This window comes from Eucyclogobius newberryi, unplaced genomic scaffold (genome assembly GCF_026437365.1).
Source record: "Eucyclogobius newberryi isolate DKJ021-1_F unplaced genomic scaffold, fEucNew1.0.hap1 SCAF_6, whole genome shotgun sequence".
Classification (NCBI taxonomy): Eukaryota; Metazoa; Chordata; class Actinopteri; order Gobiiformes; family Gobiidae; genus Eucyclogobius; species Eucyclogobius newberryi.
In genome coordinates, this window is record NW_027316278.1 from 13159375 (window position 1) to 13179499 (window position 20125).

The 20125-nt window shown below is 42.2% G+C and overlaps 1 protein-coding gene across 11 annotated transcripts in view; it reads right to left on the bottom strand.

The window, feature by feature from the left end:
* Positions 1 to 20125, bottom strand: part of arvcfb (ARVCF delta catenin family member b) — a 243346-nt gene that overhangs the window by 87650 nt on the left and 135571 nt on the right. For 5 of the 11 annotated variants that reach the window (XM_072433079.1, XM_072433075.1, XM_072433072.1 and 2 more), the window contains 3 exons: positions 13567 to 13725; positions 13167 to 13187; positions 2729 to 3360 (listed from right to left, as the gene is read on the bottom strand). In XM_072433079.1, the coding sequence (XP_072289180.1) occupies positions 2729 to 3360; positions 13167 to 13187; positions 13567 to 13692 (779 nt within the window). In that variant the 5' untranslated portion in view covers positions 13693 to 13725. Of the gene's footprint in view, positions 1 to 2728; positions 3361 to 8868; positions 9013 to 13166; positions 13188 to 13566; positions 13726 to 20125 lie in introns of all 11 variants that reach the window. The other 6 variants (XM_072433076.1, XM_072433080.1, XM_072433073.1 and 3 more) reach the window with 2 other exon arrangements.

Sequence of the window (20125 nt, forward strand, 5' to 3'; positions counted from 1 at the left end):
TCCGCCATTTGGTGATGGCTGCTCTAGACCATGTGCCATGATTTAAACAATAATTAAAAAAAAAATATTTGGAAAAAAAATAAAATAATTTATATTGTCTGAAAAATACTATTTCATTATTTAAAGGTGCCATAACGTGCTTTTTTCACGTTTCGTAGTCTATCCTAAGTGTATAATTGATAATAATAAGGGTTGTGCAACACCCTTAACATAATAGTTAAATGCGGTATGGACAATTTTTCGGCGATTTGTGAACGCAGGCGGAAGTGCGCATGCGCACTCCCCCGTGCGGACTGATACAACACACACGTGCGTTTGTATATTAGCGCAACGGAGCGCATCGCATCTCTCGTCTCCCGTAGATTTCTGTCCACTTCTGCGTCAGCTCGAACTGTCTTTCTCCGTCTTCATTTTGCCCCGTACACTGAGGGAACTATATTATGATAGATCCATGCGCTTAGGCACGCGGAAACGTCGGCACGACCCGCAGGTGCAGGTGAGCGATAGGTGCGTTTTATGATTGATACGTGGCAGGACAAATGATTTATCCACGCCACGAGGAAATATGATAAAAAATTTGCTGAAAAAAATTGTCCATACCACCTTTAAGAAATATCACCCAGACCTTGGACCCCCTCACCAACCCAGAAATGCAGACGGCTTGGTTTGATATTCGCCCCCACCCTTGCGAAGAGCGATCTGGCTCCCCCGCCCAACCCGTGACGTAGTCTCAGAGAGCGTGTGTGCCCCGCCCAACCCGTGACGTAGTCTCAGAGAGCGTGTGTGCCCCGCCCACGTGACATAGCCCCACAGCTGTCTGCTCCGCGATGCGCCGCTCCTGCCGCGCGACTGAGTGAGAAACGATAGAACTTCAGATCAACACTACTTTGAGCCGAAATAAATCTGGTGTTTATTCTACAGCGTGCGCAGAACAGATATATCTATATCTATATCTATATCTATATCTATATCTATATCTATATCTATATCTATATCTATATATATATATATATATATATATATATATATATATATATATATATATATTTGGGCCTCTTTGAGCCGTGTTTCCTCGTAAATCGAAGCAGAAAAACTCCGGGGCTTGTATGGGGAGACGAGCCTTCAGCTGCGCGGAACCGGGGGGAAGGGGGCGGGAGGCGTCAGGCGGGAGGGGGGTGGAGAGGGGGAGGGGGAGGGGGGATGATGACGCGTGCCTGGGGTTATGACGCGGTCTTGTAGACACGCCCCGCCAGTTTGGAGATTCGAGGAAAGGAGATAGTCTGTAATATAGCTAAACACTGCGGGAATCAATCAAAAAAACTCTCTGGGTACATCTATGAAGCACAAATAGCAATGTAAGAAGGTTAAAAACTCTGAAAAGTCGATTTTGCATGTTATGGGACCTTTAATTATATCAATATAAAGTATCAAGCACTTTTCCTTAGAATCAAAATCAATATAATTTTTTTTGTGTGAATATAGTTGCATACTTACTGTATATTAATCGTGTTATAATTAAAATCATCTCCAGAAAATTATGATATCAATCTTTTGGCATATCACTCCTAAAGTCCCAAAGCCAAATTACTGGAACTAAACTTGTTGAATTCAACTCATGAGGAACATGTTGGATTTCGTTCAACAACTTTCATGTATAAGAAATAAAGCACTTAACCGACTGAATCTGGACACACCAACATTAAAGGGACAGGCTTTGATTGCCTGACTACAAAAGCCCCTCAGTCTGTCCTACCCACAATCCCCAGCTTCCTTTCTACTTTCTCATCACGATTCAGTCTCCAATCATCCCCGCCTCTTTGGCCCCTGACACTAACACATGTTCACCATCCATTTGTGGGTAAATAGCAATCAAAGCCTTGTTTTCGCTTGTTTTTTTTTCTGCCGAGCAACTCGCTCTGGAGGAAGGGACAGCTGTTAAGTTGTGCACAGTGTAATGTAGTCCCCTTTATGGAAACAGCAAACTTTTAAGATGTTTTTGAGAGGCTGGATCATTTCTAATCTGATGCAATCTGACTCACAAGAATATGTAATTACTGATCATTTTAGCTATGTATCCAAAAATCAAACAGGCTCTAATTGCTTCCCTCAGAGCGTTCTGTCGAAACGCAATGGAAACGCCAAAATCATCTCATTGACAAATTACTGCAAAGGAAAATAATTATGTGTAAAAATAGTAAATTGTCTTGCACAACTTGGAGGCAAAAAGTGAAGTGGAACATGATGTGACTTCCGAGGAGAAACTGAGATTAAACTCATAATTTCATAAAATCAAGAAGGATTTGGCAAATGAAAACCCTTCAGATAAATGGTTTGAACACATTTACGATTGTATTTATATGGTTTGTTTATGTAATAGGAAATTATGATGAGACTCTTTGTGTATTTTCGCAAATACTCCACAATATGTTCATCTACAAATACTAAATTATTCATTTTGTAAAGCTCAAGAACAATTTTGAGGCTAGAAAATAATACATTTGTCCATTGATTGTAATAAAAAAGCAAACTAACTGACATTTCTACCCTGAAAATTCAAAACTATCGCCAATTTTTGTTATAAAAACTTAAACTCAGTAGCACTTTGACCTGCTACCAGCTGAATATTGAAAGTGAGTTACGGTCGACTTCACTTTCCCTCCAGTCGCCTCGATTCTTTCATTTTGAACATTCTGCTGACACAGCATTATAAGGTATATATCGGCCTCACCTGACTCTGGGCCCATCCCGCAGCGGTTCCCTGTGTGTGCGCCCCCTGTTGGCCGACTGCAGTGTGCGCCTGTTGGCAGTGGAATAATCCGGCTCCAGCTCGTACGGCTCCTCCTCCTCCGCTCCCATGCTCCGCCTATCGTCCTCCAGCCCGTACGGCTCAGGCTGAAACCTCTCCGGCTGCGAGCGGTTCAAATCCACCGTGCTGCTGCCCATCGGCACCTGGGGCTGGGCAACGTGGCCATAGTCGTCCTTGCGAATGGGCAAAGTGTAGCTGTTCTCCGGGCGGTAGCTGTTGGGCATGTAGGGGTAGCGCGGCGGGCGGTAGTTCACGCCGCGGGACAGGCTGCCGTAGTTGTCGGTCAGGTCGGCGTAGCCGTCGTGCAGCCCGTAGTGGCGGATGTACTGGCTCTCCGGGGTGTCAACGTAGGAGTCGTTGTAGGAGTTGTTGTAGGCGCGCGAGAGGGTGGACGTGGCCTGAGGGGTGATGTAGCCGCCGTTCTTCATGTAGCGGCGGTCGATGGAGTCGTAGCTGCCCAGAGGGGAGGTCCCTTCGGGGAGGGGCAAACCGTCGGGGCCCAGGGGCACCTGTCGCACCGTCCGCGTGGTCACCGTCTTCACCATTTTGGTCACCTGTAGAGGAGGACAGAGATGTGTCAGGGGGTGTTGTATGACGGAGGAGGAATATGTTGGGAGTTAATTATGGCAAAGCACACGAGAAACCATGCAGCAGCCCTAGAAAATCTACAAGAAAGAGACATCAACGTTTGAATTATTCAGGTTTACGCATCGATTTGACCGATATACAAGTGAAAGGATGATTCTTATTTCATCATTTTCAAAGTGCTAAACAACTGCGCCAGCTTTCGTGTGTGTGTGTGTGTGCGTGTGTGTCTGTGTGTGTGTGTCTGTCTGTCTGTCTCGTGTGTGTGTGTGTGTGTGTGTGTCTGTCTGTCTGTCTCGTGTGTGTGTGTGTGTGTGTGTGTGTGTGCGTGTGCGTGTGCGTGCGTGGTGTGTCTGTGTCTCCGTCTCCATTTTTCTTCGTCTGGAATGTTCCACAATATGCCATATAGACTTATTCATGTATTTTTATAAATTTCTTCTGCTTTTCTCCACAGATTTGCCCTGTCATTTGGACTGGAGTCGCCACCTGCTTGTGTCCATGGATATAGATACATTTAAAGCCATACTGTGGAGCATTCCAGGCAAAACAATAACATATGGAGTTATGAAAAGAGATATATAATTCCTGTATTTAAAAACTGGCTCATTCTTCACTCCATTCAATTAAATAACAGTGCAGTGTGTCAACCCTGAGTGACATTATGTGTGTAGCAAGTATGTTCAATGTGCTTTTAGTTTATCTTATGCCGCGTCTTGTTTAAATGTCACAGCTACTGACCCCTGCTCCGGCACCAATCTCTCAATAAAATCACCCGAGACAATCCGGCGATGGACCCTACGCCAGAGAAGTTACTTTGTTGCACCTTGAACAGACAAGTTAATTAAAATAGGTAGTAACAAGTGTTTACAAAGTCAGAGGGATATGGATTTCAAAGGGTGTATTGATCTATTTCAAATGAGTCCATGAAAGAAAAGGCAGTCCGACAAAAGACGTTTTCATAGCGCTTAGTACAATGTCGTTCGGCGGTTTTCTCAAGACCGTTTGATAAAAGGAGTCGAATGCCTGGCAAGGACGAGCGGTAATTGTAGTTATCCAGACATATAGGATGCAATGATTTTTTCCAACAAATAAAAAGGAGGTTTGCGATGTAAGACTGTTCACTGTTCGTCTCTGTGAATAATAAAGAGATATTAAAATCAGCAGCTCGCCAAGTGCATAAGACATTCAAATGATGAGATGCAGGGCACATTAAAGAGACATTTCCAATCTCACACATAAAATGGAAAGAAATGTAAATATGTCATTACAATTTCTCATCCAAATGTTATATGCAAATGGGAAATTAGTCTCCAGGGAAACTGTGCAACATGTTGGCTATTTATACGGTAAAGTGCAAAAAAGCCAGGGCTGGTTTACTTGGAAAAAGATTAAACGAAAATGAAGTCAGACAACGCAATAACGTCATGTATGTCACAATGCTGCGACTGTATTCTAATATTGTTTTAGTAAAGTAAAGTTAGTATCTTTTGGTCCTAACACAAGTCTTAATACACTAGTAACAACAGAGCTCACCTGGATGTATCTGAAAGTGCATAAAACATAGTGAACATGAGGATATTTAAGATTTTACTACACGTTTTGCCTATTTTTCTCAATTTATACCATTTTGGTGATGTTTCTTATTGTACTTCCTGGTTAGACATGGTAATTCCATAGCTGTTACCTAGCAACCATACTGTAAACAAGGGCCAAAATCCTTATAAAATGACCCAATAGTTATGATTTGTCTCTTTATTTCGATGGGAGGTCACTTATTGCTTACAACCTTTTCTTTTTCAAATGTTCAACACAAACTGCAACTCGAGGTAAAACTGGGATCAATATTATCAAAAGTAACAATGAGAAGAACATGAAGAGCTGTCACGTTATGCTTTTACTTCCTGTTTCCTGTCTCCGCGGCTCCTTCTGAATCACAGACTGCCTCACCCGCCTCCTCTTTAGACCGCCTGCCAATACAGAAGCTCATTTGCGGCCGGTGAATTCTGCTGTGGCCGATAATTGGGTATTTTGTCTGCAGCTATAACTCCATCTCCAACTTTTAATGAGCTTTATAATAATGTAGTGGCGGGAGCAGCGGGGGTCTGATACTCTTCATGTTGTGGCTGGAAAGGTGTTTCCGAAAATTAACCCGCTGTAGATCAGTAGTAAAACATTACATAAGTTAACATTATTTTCTGTCTCTCCTCTTCTCCTCTCAGCTTCCTCTGTGTCTCCTCTCCTCCTCTCAGCTCCCTCTGTCTCTCCTCTCCTCCTCTAAGCTCCCTCTGTCTCTCCTCTCCTCCTCTCAGCTCCATCCGTCTCTCCTCCTCTCCTCTCCCTCTGTCTCTCCTCCTCTCAGCTCCCTCTGTCTCTCCTCTCCTCCTCTAAGCTCCCTCTGTGTCTCCTCTCCTCCTCTCAGCTCCCTCTGTCTCTCCTCCTCTCAGCTCCCTCTGTCTCTCCTCCTCTCAGCTCCATCTGTCTCTCCTCCTCTCAGCTCCCTCTGTCTCTCCTCTCCTCCACTCAGCTCCCTCTGTCTCTCCTCTCCTCCGCTCAGCTCCATCTATCTCTCCTCCTCTCAGCTTCATCTGTCTCTCCTCCTCTCAGCTCGCTCTGTCTCTCCTCCTCTCAGCTCCCTCTGTCTCTCCTCCTCTCAGCTCCCTCTGTCTCTCCTCCTCTCAGCTCGCTCTGTCTCTCCTCTCAGCTCCATCTGTCTCTCCTCCTCTCAGCTCCCTCTGTCTCTCCTCCTCTCAGCTCCATCTGTCTCTCCTCCTCTCAGCTCCCTCTGTCTCTCCTCCTCTCAGCTCCCTCTGTCTCTCCTCCTCTCAGCTCCATCTGTCTCTCCTCCTCTCAGCTCCCTCTGTCTCTCCTCTCCTCCACTCAGCTTCCTCTGTCTCTCCTCTCCTCCTCTCAGCTCGCTCTGTCTCTCCTCCTCTCAGCTCCATCTGTCTCTCCTCCTCTCAGCTCCATCTGTCTCTCCTCTCCTCCTCTCAGCTCCATCTGTCTCTCCTCCTCTCAGCTCCATCTGTCTCTCCTCCTCTCAGCCCCCTCTGTCTCTCCTCTCCTCCTCTCAGCTCCATCTGTCTCTCCTCCTCTCAGCCCCCTCTGTCTCTCCTCTCCTCCTCTCAGCCCCCTCTGTCTCTCCTCTCCTCCTCTCAGCTCCCTCTGTCTCTCCTCCTCTCAGCTCCATCTGTCTCTCCTCCTCTCAGCTCCCTCTGTCTCTCCTCTCCTCCACTCAGCTCCCTCTGTCTCTCCTCCCCTCCTCTCAGCTCGCTCTGTCTCTCCTCCTCTCAGCTCCATCTGTCTCTCCTCCTCTCAGCTCCATCTGTCTCTCCTCCTCTCCTCTCCCTCTGTCTCTCCTCCTCTCAGCTCCCTCTGTCTCTCCTCTCCTCCACTCAGCTCCCTCTGTCTCTCCTCTCCTCCTCTCAGCTCGCTCTGTCTCTCCTCCTCTCAGCTCCATCTGTCTCTCCTCCTCTCAGCTCCATCTGTCTCTCCTCTCCTCCTCTCAGCTCCATCTGTCTCTCCTCCTCTCAGCCCCCTCTGTCTCTCCTCTCCTCCTCTCAGCCCCCTCTGTCTCTCCTCTCCTCCTCTTAGCTCCCTCTGTCTCTCCTTCTCTCAGCTCCCTACCTCCCAGAGCTCCAAAAAGGCTCTGTGCGGCCTGTGATCAGTTTTGTTTGCAACACCATCTCTCTTAATGGGCTTTCTATATTTTCTGCATCAGATTTCAATTTAGATCCCTATCAGGGCCGAGCTAGAGCGTGTAATAATTTCCAGAACGCCACGAGGCGTTTACTCTTGGGCATAAAACCAGCATCAACCACATATGGGCTTTTCAATACGGCGTCCTCATTAACTGTGGAACAAACAAACTTCAGCGGCCTTGATTAGACTCAGCACGGCCATAATGATGCTTTCTGTGCTAAGTCAAGGTTTGTTTTCCCATTGTGAGAGACACCGCAAAAATGCTATATTTGCGCAGATAAAAATAACATGTTCATCAAATAATCTAAATCAGCTCTGGCGTATGCTTGACCTCGGAAATATCAATTGGCATGTACAGTATTTTTTATTATTTAGCGGCGCGGCAAAATGAGCATAATGTAGGGAATATGCACCGTGAGGATATTGCATCGTAAAGGTGTTTACTGAATCGCATCTTTCACTTCACTCTCACTTTAGTGCATCTTTTGTGATACATGTGGCTCCATAAACAAGCAGCTGAAAGATCCTTCCAATTCTCAATGTGACAAAATAACGCTTTATCATGTGTGATACAGTCAATATTTACCACAGCTGTGCACACGCCTGGTTCAAATAAATCTTAACTTCAAGGAAAAAAACACGTAATCCGTCCTTGGATGTCCTGTGATGTACTCTCTGGTCCTCCCTTCTAAGCACATAGGAAATCATTTAACTTTAACCTTAAAAAAAGCAGCAAAACACGGATATAAACAAAGTAAACAATAAAATTCAACACTTGATCTGAAATAGGCCTAAACCATTATCTTTACATGGACATTTGTTAGCACAATTACTCTCATAAAAGAAGAAATGCTTTACACCAGATTTAGCAATTAGTTAGTTTCTGCTAAACCAACGACGATTCAGGACTAAACAAATAAAATAAAATAAAACTATGATAAAACAAGCTCCATTTATCATATCATTATCATAACACCAGACTAGGAGATTCCTGATCAACATTTAATCATCATCAATATTACTTGCAACACATTTTAGATCCTAAACATTGAACTGAAGTGCTCAAAAACACACTCAAGTGAGATATGCAAGTCACACGGTTACAAAAATCAACACACACATTAAAAAAACACCTCTCACAGTAAGTCACATGCCCCAGCTGATGAGCAAACTGTGAAAGACGGATGGGCAAACCGGTGTAAAACCACGCTCTTTACAGCTCTGTGAGGGGTTCCACCGGTGCAGCAGCAGGCACTTTAGTGAGAGCTTAAGTGGACACGGTGGTCCAGAGTCAGTGGCACAGCAGCAATTGTGGACTTTACAAACTCTGTGATTACGGGGTTCACAAATGGAAACACAAAGGATTTGCAACGGCGGCACGCTGTCTAAACGCGGGCACACTAAAACGCCAACCTTTTTAGCACCATCGTTCTGTTTTCAGCATACATTTTCAATCTTATCATTTGAGGTTGTGGGGAATGGGAAATGGGAATTGCTGTGGTTAGTGCAGTCATTTGACCAGGATGGTGTTAGGCTTTTGCTTAATTGTACCATGCATTTTCGTCTTGGCAATCGCATCTTGTGTAACCTCAGGCCCACAGGATTCAAAAGTACAGTTGGACATAGCATGAAATACTGAAGAGATAACGCTGTTATAATGCACAATAGATTTTCAGTTAAATTAGATATAAATTGGCTCAGACTCGGTGGGTGTAATACAAGTGAATGTTAGCTTATCAAACAAGAAAGCACCGCAGTCCCATGCACGTGCTATTTACTGGTTCTGTGTCAGCCGGGGCGGCCTCACAAAAAGAGACCGGGGTGGATGTGCGGGTGACGGGCCTGGACTCCACTGTCAGGCCCTCAGACAGGATCACTGGATGGTAAGTTCGACGGGTGATGGTTTTGACCACTTTAGTCACCTAGAGCAGAGTGGGTGAAGAAAAAGTGCTCATCAAAACAAAGATTTAGAGCTGCATTATGTTATTACTTTATATTTTTACAGCCTTTACAGGAAAAACAGTTCAAACTCAATTTCATTCATCCATCTTGTCATAATTTTCAGTCAATTACTCCTCCTAACTTGAAGTGCTTTGCCTTTTTATCCCTAAATGCCATGGGAGCATAAATAATTTGGATACTTTTAGCTTCTTGACAATATTTCCCTGCTGTCCCAAACTCTACAAACATTGTATGGGCTCTGTTTCCCATAATTAAAACATATATCATTTTACAGTGCAACATACAGGTAACTCTGGATGCGAAGGAAAGACTGTTATTGCTATTTGCGGGATGAAAAAAAAGATGCCGTGGTGTGGGTCGGAGAACTCCAAAAACATGCATGATACTGTGCATGTGGCCTAGTGACAGCTGCGTTTGTTCTTAGTGCACTGAATGGCAAAGTTAGCTCTGTTTGTGGCAGCTACTGTAGGCTACTATGCTTTTAATATAATTTGAACAGAATGTTGTCATCACTTTTTTTTAAGATAGTCCTGGTTAGTCCTTCTTTAGTGCTTTTAAGACCTGGTTTAGACCTGCTTTGGTCTTGCTTTAGTCTTGCTTTGGTCTTGCTTTGGTCCTGCTTTGGTCTTGCTTTGGTCTTGCTTTGGTCTTGCTTTAGTCCTGTTTTAGTCCTGCTTTAGTTCTGCTTTAGACTTGCTTTAGTCCTGTTTAGTCCTGCTTTGATCCTGCTTTGGTCCTGCTTTAGTCCTGCTTTAGTCCTGCTTTGGTCCTGCTTTGGTCCTGCTTTAGTCCTGCTTTAGTCCTGCTTTGGTCCTGCTTTAGTCCTGCTTTAGTCCTGTTTTAGACCTGCTTTAGTCCTGATTTAGACCTGCTTTAGACCTGCTTTAGTCCTGTTTTAGTCCTGTTTTAGTCCTGCTTTAGTCCTGCTTTAGTCCTGTTTTAGACCTGCTTTAGTCCTGCTTTAGTCCTGTTTTAGACCTGCTTTAGTCCTGATTTAGACCTGCTTTAGACCTGCTTTAGTCCTGCTTTGGTCCTGTTTTAGTCCTGTTTTAGACCTGCTTTAGTCCTGATTTAGACCTGCTTTAGACCTGCTTTAGCCCTGCTTTAGACCTGCTTTAGACCTGCTTTAGTCCTATTTTAGACCTGCTTTAGTCCTGATTTAGTCCTGATTTAGACCTGCTTTAGTCCTGTTTTAGACCTGCTTTAGACCTGCTTAAGTCCTGTTTTAGACCTGCTTTAGTCCTGTTTTAGACCTGCTTTAGACATGCTTTAGTCCTGTTTTAGACCTGCTTTAGTCCTGATTTAGACCTGCTTTAGTCCTGCTTTAGCCCTGCTTTATAGCTTATCCATGTTTTCGGTAGATACGGTTTGTTTAGTCTTGGTTTAAACCTGGTCTTGTCCTCGGTCAGGTTTCAGGTAAACACTGGGTTTAGTGCTTTAGTCCTGTTGTAGTAATGTTATGATATGTTCAACTTCTCTGGAAGTAAAGTAAATGATGAATGATTTCCGTTCTGAATTGTGCCACTGTGAGTCATTTGTGGATCTTATAAAACATAAAATTGCTCCACAATTTTGTAGTCTGGCCCTTAGACTCACAAAATCTGGCCCCATGGAAAATATAATTGGAGACCCCTGATCCAGCATGTTTGACCGTCCTCTATTTTGTTTGATTTTGGAGGAAGGGGCACATTATCGGTGCTCCTTTTAAATTATGTAAAAAATGATCTTGTTTGAATGTTTAACAATTATTCACAAATGAAAAGAATAAAACATATTTCCATGCAATTGCACAATATTATCCAGTCCAGAGTATACATTATAGTATATATTTCACTGTTTATGTAGTGCGCCAAGAGAGTCTCCCTAAACTCCATGATTTCAGTGGTAAAGCATTCAGCCCAATCTAATGACACTACCATTTGTCTTTTTTTCTCCAGTCCATAACTAACGCTGCAGTCTGCTTACTGTTGCGCGGTGAGCAGTGAAAGTACTTTTATTTGTTTGTGTGGTCTGTCTTCACTCATTAGCTGCCGTGTAGAGGGGAGAGAGGCAGTTTTATGGGCCCGACTTAAGTTGTGAGTGCAAACCCACATGACGCGCTCCACTCTGGACTGCTCCACCAGCTGCGTACGAGGCTGTATAATGGCAAAGAGAAGAACGGCATGCTGGGATGGAGGCACACGAGTCTGTAATTAGGGTTGAACTGAGTAAGATTGAATCACTTCTAAAAATAAAAAAAAGTTTAACGTTCTTTGTCAGAGCTGGTATAAATAGAAGGCTATCTAATAAATATAAGATTGTGTGTACTCTAAAGCGACAAAGATACAGTAGGTCTGCCACTGTTGCCATAGAAATGAAAAATGTCAGTGTGCTGCCCAGTGGTCGAGTGGTCTAAGCAGCAGCACAAAATATTCTTCCACATCCAATGAAGTCTATAGGACAAAAAAAAAAAAACATCTAGCCAGGACAGCTTAGCGTGAAATGGGTGAGAAGGGAGGACATGCAGTAAATGACCACTCAACCACTGGTCAGCACCATTGAAAATATACTATAATAATGAAGTGATGTCACCAAAACCCATGAATAGGGCTTTTGTACCTTTGTGTAAACACCTGAGTAAAAATCATCGACGTATGTGCTCAGGTCGAACATATTTCTATATTTCTGGTGCATTGAAAGCACGGCCTCACATGGACTACAATTCCACACATGAGGCTGATAATCACATTTCACCTTCATCTTATCTTCACTTCATTGGCTGCCAGTGCATTTTAAAGTAGATTTTAAGATGAATTTACTTATAAATGTTTGAATTGCCTTGCCCCGTTCTACCTCTCTCACCTGATCCTCCCTTATGCCCCCTCTCCACTCTCCATGTGTAATTTCGATACAACACTGGTGGTTTAACATTTATTTGTATGACTCAAAAAAAACCCTCAAAATTCAGTTATGATGAGCACAGATTTCTAATAATCAAAGCAGCAGATTTGTTTCCCCTCCTTTTGTGTCCTCATAAAAGGGCGAAAATGCTGATTCAATTTCCTCGAGAAACACTTTCAAACCACAGAAAGATGTGCTTTCCTGTAAATCAAAAGGCAAGGAGATGCTGGTGTTTCATCTGCCTTCCGTCGGAGCTGGGATAATCATCAAGGCCACGGTGGCACAACTTTGGTTCAAACATGCAGATAGAAACATAAACATAACCTGCGTCACTGCTAAGACGGTGGGAACAAACACTTGTTAAACCTCAGAGGAAAAACACGAGTGGCGAGATTTTTCCCAAACTGCCGTCTCATATATAGACCCATTTTCCACCACAAGAAGTTTCCGAAAAGTAATCTCCTTCACTCTAAAAAGTGCTCTCTAAAAATGTGTAGTGTTAGTAAATAGGGGGAAAGTAATTTTACTTGCCAAGGTTGTTTTAATCGAATGCCAATGTTTGTAAATGAAAAGGCTTGAGGGCAGTTGGACCGCACTGATGATGAGTTTTAAAAATGCTTGCATATTTCATGTAGAGCTGAAGCATTGCACCGTCCATGTAGTACCACCAGGGCTAAATCTACAGTAGTGTTTATCTACTCGTGCTGGCAAAACCATCTTTCACCTTCCCCTTTCTGGTTAGGACTGACTACACATGATAAAACACCTAATTTGAAGAAAATAAAAATATATATATATATATACCGTACTTTTCAGGCTTTAACCTGCTCATTTCCCCCACGCTTTAAAACCTGCGGCGCAAACAACAGCGCTTCTAATTTATAGATTTTTACTGGCAAACGGCAAAATGTTACAACCACATGAGATGAGGGGGGGGAGACATTTTGGGGGTCCTCAAAATATCTGGAAGTTATTAAAAGGCGCCCTGGTGTAAAAGTTATTCCAATGCCATTTGCACCATTGCTGCATTTAAAGGAAGAAAAAGAGGGTCATGCAAATTAAACAGTGTACTATAGAGAAAATGCGGTATCCCTGAAGCGGTGAGCTGGAAACAAAGTACAGTTTGGAGCACGAAAGCTTGTGAGACTGCTACAGCTGGATATGGGCATATTAAAATGGAGGTGTGAAAGCCATTTTGCTTGTTGGCGAAAATATATTGGGAAAATTCACTCACCTTCAGGTTGTTAGACATATCCTTTCAGAAAAAACGACAAAACACAACAAAAGGCGAATCACTAAACAGGCTTTCAAAGTGGCACAGCGCTACAGAAACTCACCAGTGGAGTGGCCCATCATAGCACAATTACCAAAAAACGCGAGCGCTTTGGGGTGACGGATTATGGGATTTGGACTTCTTAAAAAGTTAAAGGGAAGGCATAGTGTGGTCTGGAATGGTCGCAGTAATCCGGCTCGACAGTATTGCAGTATTGTAAAGCAGTGATGACATGGATGAAGGGCAGTCGATGGGTTTTAGAGAGTAGAAAAGCTCAAAACAATGCGGGAAGCTCCTTAGTCTGATTAGAAAGTTGTCAAGAAAGACGCGGGTTACTCAGAGGTAGTCGTTTTGTCAGTACCTTAGTTTCTGTGCGTCGGGTGGTCCCATCGTCAGAGGTCACCACGGAGACGTGAGAAGTAGGGGTCCCGGGATCTTCCTCGATGGTGACCGTCTCCTCCACCACCTCCTGGGGCTCCTGCATCATGGACAGGGACGTGGCGTTGCTGGGACTCTGCTCCTGCACAGACGGAGACAGAGGAGAGGACGGTTAAGGCAAAGAGGAGAGATGTAACACTTTTACATTTCACTTATCGAGTCTTGAAGGAATTGACTAATTTGTAATAGAATGGTACTGAAACATGGCATGTGCTGAGATAAGACATGAAAACACAACCACCAGGATGACCTCAAGCACCATATCTGAGGCTTCAACTGTGTCAAATTTAGTAAAAACCTCATTCACAGGCCTTTCGCAATCTTAACAACTAATTGATTAATCCAAAGAATAATCGCTAGACTAATCAATAATAAAATGTATCATTAGTTGCAGCCTTATTTGCATTACATTTGATATAAGAGAATGACATAGTGTATGTTTGCTGTTGGTTATTATGGTAAACGTGACGTACTGTTCATTAAGTCCGAGTCCAAACCACAGCACGTTTGGAGGTACAAAGTATGTTCGGGTATAAGACCAATAATAAATGGAACATTCTGCATTTAAGGAATATTATTATGAAATAAATAGTTTTATGCAAATGTATGCAAGTGTAGTTTTTTATTCATTACTAATACAGTAATCAAGATAATTACATTATATATGGTAATGATAAGCAATACTGCATATACTTCGATTCAAATGTAAATGAAAAAAACAACTCTGAAATAAGTGTAACTTCCACCAAGGGCACAGAGTCCTTTTCTTTTTTTCTATGTGTATATAGTAATGCTTATAAGTTCATTGTCTAGATGCAATGAAATCACGCAAGATTAAGTTAAAACCACCAGTAAAGGTAGTGCCTTTGTCTGTAACCCTGAAAGTCCATTATCTATTATTATTTTGCTGGTATTATACATGGTGGGCACTGCTGACCTCGCGAGACCTCAAACTGAGTCAACTCTTCTTCCAAGGCAAAGCCAACGCCTGGAGCAGCTCTTTTGATTCATATTTTATTGGGTTGGCATTTTGAAGACAAAGTGCCCGTGGCTGAGGATAAAAGTGAGCTGTTGAAGCCCACCTAACCCGAGCCAGTGCGTGAGAAAAAGGGACCCCCACTGAACTTCCTGAAGGTGGAGAGAGCGAGAGGAAGTAAACCGGACCAAGTAGCTACGTCCTGCAGTGCGACGCCGCTGTGCATGAGAGTGACAAAATTACAGCTGTCGTGTGGGAGAGAAAGGAAGGAAAGCATTTGAGGCAGTCATCGATAACCAAAACAGCACGGAGCCAGAAGCAAAGGAAATCGATGGATGGTAAAGAGGGAAGAGACCAAAGGGAAAGGTTTTATGCTTCTGAAAGAGGAGGCTGATTGGAAAACGTGATAAAACTAGTATAAAAATACTGACTGATATGGGTTTTTTTTAGTCGGTGGCCAACCAAACCAACATATTGCCCCAAGTCAGGGATTTTAGGCCGATCTTTCTACTGCTACAGAAAACAACTGGGGAAAAAATCAATAAAAATACATAGTTGAATTCTCCTATTTTTTCTTAGGTTTACACTCATTTTAACAGTCTGAAATTGAACTCTTTTTGCAATAAAGTGGTTTTGCTGCATTTTTGTGATTCATTTGACAGTCCTTTTACATATATCTGATACTGATCCAATATATTTAAAAGTTTCAGCCTGTTTCTGCTGAATTGCTTAAATATCACCCCGGTTTAATTAATGTCAATATCGCTCACCCTATTCAACAAAAAGAACACTGGGTACTGTTTTTTTGCTCACTTTTAATAGCAAACTCAGTATGAACCAGAAATGGCCGTGGAGGCGGTGCACCCAATTACCGAAAGCAGCAGGTAAGTCACAATGTCAAATCCACAGAGAAAACCAGACCAAAGCAGGAAAGACATTTGATTTGGGGAAGTTGCCGTGTGGTCTTCCTGTAGAGGAGGATGCACGCTTTGTTCCAGACAAACACAAAAACGAGTAAACAATTCAGCATTGATTTGGGCCGAGACTTTTGGTTTCATAGCACCTAATAGTCTGCATTGATCTGCAGTCTGCTTTGGTGAACAACAGTTCAACTTTGTGCACTTTTCATGTTCTCTTCTGAATCTCACCAGCCGCCACGATCTCCATTGTCAAATAAAGGAATAAGTGGTGCAATAATAAATGGCTAGAAACTGAGAATTGACATGAATCCAGCATTTTGAACTAACTCACAGGAATGAAAAAAATGGTTTTGAAGTTAAAAGGTACAGTATATGATGGGGATTTGCTGTTTTCATAATGTTTCAAAGATCCATTCCAGGGTTATACAGAGAAGTAATAAAATGATGTTCAGGCTCATCGCCAATGCATATTCATAGTTTGCCAATTTTGTTCACTGACAATATTCTCTTCGCTCAAAAATGACATGGAGTGGAATGAATGCTCTGAATAGTTGACTGAAATGTATAGTAAAATGACATTAACTTGCAATATACAACTTGTGTAACTAACTAAAAAGAATATAGTGCCCAAATAGGGATTTAACCCAGGAATCTTCCAGAATTTGGAAAATAAAGTCAGTAAATTGCATTTTATTTCAACTAATTTCCCTTCATCTTACGTCAATAGTATTTAGCCCGTCTTGCCTTATAATGTCATCTAAAAATCATCTTCTGCAAACAATAATAAGTTGGAATAGTCCATAAGAACAAGAAGATTCAGTTCAGTTAAGTTGGAGTCTTTGTCGAATAATTATTGTAGAGATTATAAGACGTCTTTTGTGCATCTTCACTGTTAAAAAAAGCTGTTTATCAGAACGTCTCGTAGTTGTTTTTGGGGGAGATTCCAATCATTTTCCCAAGCATCTTTGGTCGACAACAGCCCTAACTAATTATCAAAGCTTGAGGTCAGTCGACTTATTTTACATGTGTTTATTTGGTTTATTACGCAGACATCTCTTCTTTTCTCACATGCACCAAAACAAAGTCATTTAATCAGTTTGTGATTAAAGTTGAACCTCGATCGAAAATTAAATTAGCATCTTTCTTGGCACAAAAGTAATATTTCATTAAATTCTTCTGATGGATAAATATGTAATGTGAGAATATTCCACCTCCGCCTGGTTAAACAAAATCAAACATTCAGCATTGCGCACTAGACAGACAGAGAGGGTGCGAGGTACAAAGTGGCTCTTGAAGTCTAGACATAAACAAATGCTCATGATCCAGGCTTTTCACCTCGTCTCTTCACCCGCTCTTTCTCTCCCCTCTTCTGCAAACGCAATGGAGCTGAATTTAACATTACGGGTCCAAATAAATGATTAAAAGGCGTCTGGCCGAAGGCAAGCGTGTCTGTCCCGGGAGGATGGGAGGAGAGTCGGGCCAACCGCCGCTCTCCGTCAAGGGCAGGAGAAGTGGAGCACAGTGATAATAGCTGATTTCAAAGAGATGAATGATAAATGGGGAGAAGAGCATGAGACTGCATGTGTTTGGGAGGGAGGATGTCGGAACAGCAAAACTTGAGAGTATTTGTTATTGTGGAGGCAGAGTTTTTAGTAATATTTGCACGCACCGACTTTCCACGGGTAATATTCCAAAACATCTTAGTTATTTATCCATCTTGCTATGCTTGGTGCTGCCTTATCACCATGTGCTTAATATTTATCAGTGTTTTTACTACCGTTAGTGTCATTGGTATGATTTACTGCGGCTTTTAAATAATGGGCCAACTTGAATGATGCATTGAATGTGTGTTTCTGGAATGATTGTGTTTCTTTTAAACCTGTTTTTACAAGAATTCCAATGTGTGTGTGAGTCTCTATGTTATGTCTTAAACAAAGAAAGATGAAATATGATGAATTGTTCTGGCTGTGAAATTATTTGCATTTAGAAATCAAAATTGTAGGCATTTATGCTTGTTTTTTGTTTTTGTGCATCAACTTTAATGGATTAAAAACATATAGGATTCTTTTAATTTGATTTGAGCTGTTTTAAGAGGAGTGGTTCCCAAAGGTTGTCCACACAATGAGCATAAAAGAAAATGCATGTTTTAATTATTATATTGTTAATTTGGTCGGGACAGTGCATGTTGCTGACCATACATGATACACAATTTGAATGATAGATTATAGATAGATTATAGATAGGTTACTTTACCACTTTAAAACAATATGAAGCCAACAGCCTTTATTGATTGTGTTTTTATTTATTAGTTTAAAAGAAGAAGAAAAAGAAAGAAAAACATAGTCTTATGCATAGAGAGCAAACAGGTTGATAACGGGGCTGCGACGCTGCAGAGGTGGAGAATGGCTGTTTAAGAGAATAAAGAATATTAAATGTTTACGTATAGCATCTGTTATAAAAGTATTTCACCAATAGATGAATGTCCAGATTAACCAATTAGAGAGTATGTTAAACAAACGTATATCCTAAAGCAACATTAAATCCAGCCAGAGCATTCTCGCACACCTAAGGCAAAGACTTATCGGATCATAATGTGGGGCCCTGCAACAACAACTAAAACGATGTTCCCGGCACAGAGTGGGGTTGTTCGGAAGAGCATTCAGTCGAAAGGTGAAAGGGTAACAGAAAGAAAGCGCGGATATAGAGCATATCCTGGGAAATCATGTAGAACACAAGCGTTTCTAAAGCCACTCGAGCCGATCTGTGAAACATCTGCTTACACGAGGGAAAGCTGAGGAATACTGCGTGTTATTCCAAGCACAGGTAAATCCCAAAGCTACACACAAAACGGCACTCAAAAATGGAGACAGCAGAATTAAATGAAAGGATCAAATTCTACTTTTTTATAATAAGATTTTGGATGTTATGTCTTTGAGAGTTTGTTTGTTTGTTTGTTTGCTGGTTAAGAGACAAATATAAAACCTAGTATAATGAAAGATTTTCCCCCCAGTTTGTGTATTTTAAAGGTTTATAGATGGTTTTAAAGGTTTATAGATGACATTCTTTTGATAAGTCATGGGAACTTGTTTTCGTGCTTCGGGCCAAAGAATAATGGTCCAAGAGTGAATTAACTCAAAAGAAACATCATCTCTAATTCAACAGAGCTGAAAACATAATGTGACAAAGCTGATTTAATGGACATCACAAAACATTAAAGGTGCTCTGTGTTCATTTGCCTGAGATGTTCCTGCCTAGAATGTTCCACGGTCTGGCATTACACTTATCGAGCTCGCATTTGTTCAATAATAGCTGCTTTTTAAATGATTGCAGAAACATTTATATAAGCCGTCTCTGATTTCTACTCGACACAACCATTTTTAAGTGCCAAGAATTTAGAGCAAAGCAGGCCGTGTGTGCTTGTTGGCCTCCTCGCAGCAGGCCGGGCGGTGCTGCTGAACTGAGACGTCGTAGCTTGTCAGATCAGGACCTACTCGAGCATAAAACCCAGAGTCACCTTCCTACTAATGGACCCGCGCGCAAACCGAGGCATGACCTGCTGCAGACACTAACCGGATTTACTCCTCAGATGCGCCAGCCATCATTACATGGCTCTTACACAATTAATCTTCAGGCAAAGCTTCTCCGGTTAACCTCAGGTAGCCTAATATCACACCGGCCATGTATGCTACTGCCATTTGCTCTCCACTGTAAGATATAGTGTAACATGCAGTTCTTAGTGAAAATTATCACGGTAAACTTCAATATTCAAAATACACTTTACTATGACTTTTTTTTAACTCTAACTGGGATATGGCCACTGTTCAATCACCAATAATCATCATTACAAATTTGGACCAGGGCCATACGAACAGAGGTCTACGTGTGTATTTTTGTGTATTCTGTGTACATCTTTTGCTCGGAGCATTGTTTAAAAAGAGATAGCGAGACAGAGAGATCAAAGAGGCCGATCTAAGAGAGGGTTAGGAGAGGGTTAGACATCTAAACTACCTCTTAAACTCTGTTCAAAGCTGCATAAATGGTGGGTGTACTAACAGTTATATGAGCAGTGCTTATGAATGTGAAATTCTGGAGAACACTGGTAGTAGGACTGAAGTTTTGTACTTTATTCTTACCCCTTCAATCACAACAAATACAAATATGTGTTTATATATTAGGTATATTATCTCAATTCTGCTTTAGTGTTTCGACCTTATCCATACCAAACCAGTATTGCACAACACTAAAGAGGCGCAAAGGAGACGTCAATTACTTTCCATCGTTACAGTTCAGTTAGAAAAAGGCTGATGTAGCCATGATTTGGTAAAATGTAAGAATAAAAAGCCGGGCGGTGCAGCTGGGCCTGATGGGACACTAATCTGTTTCTGTTGGCTCTGATCATGTGCCAAATCGGGGCTTCTCTCCCTCGTCTCTTTCACGCTTGGCTTCCTGGTTTCACACACTCCATCATTTACAACACTTTTTTTTTTCTTCTTTCGACCTCTTCCCAGAATTCTCCCATGTAACCCTGCGCTATAGTTATTTGACTGTGCGCCGGCGCTCCAGACAGGGGCAGGGTACCAGAGCAC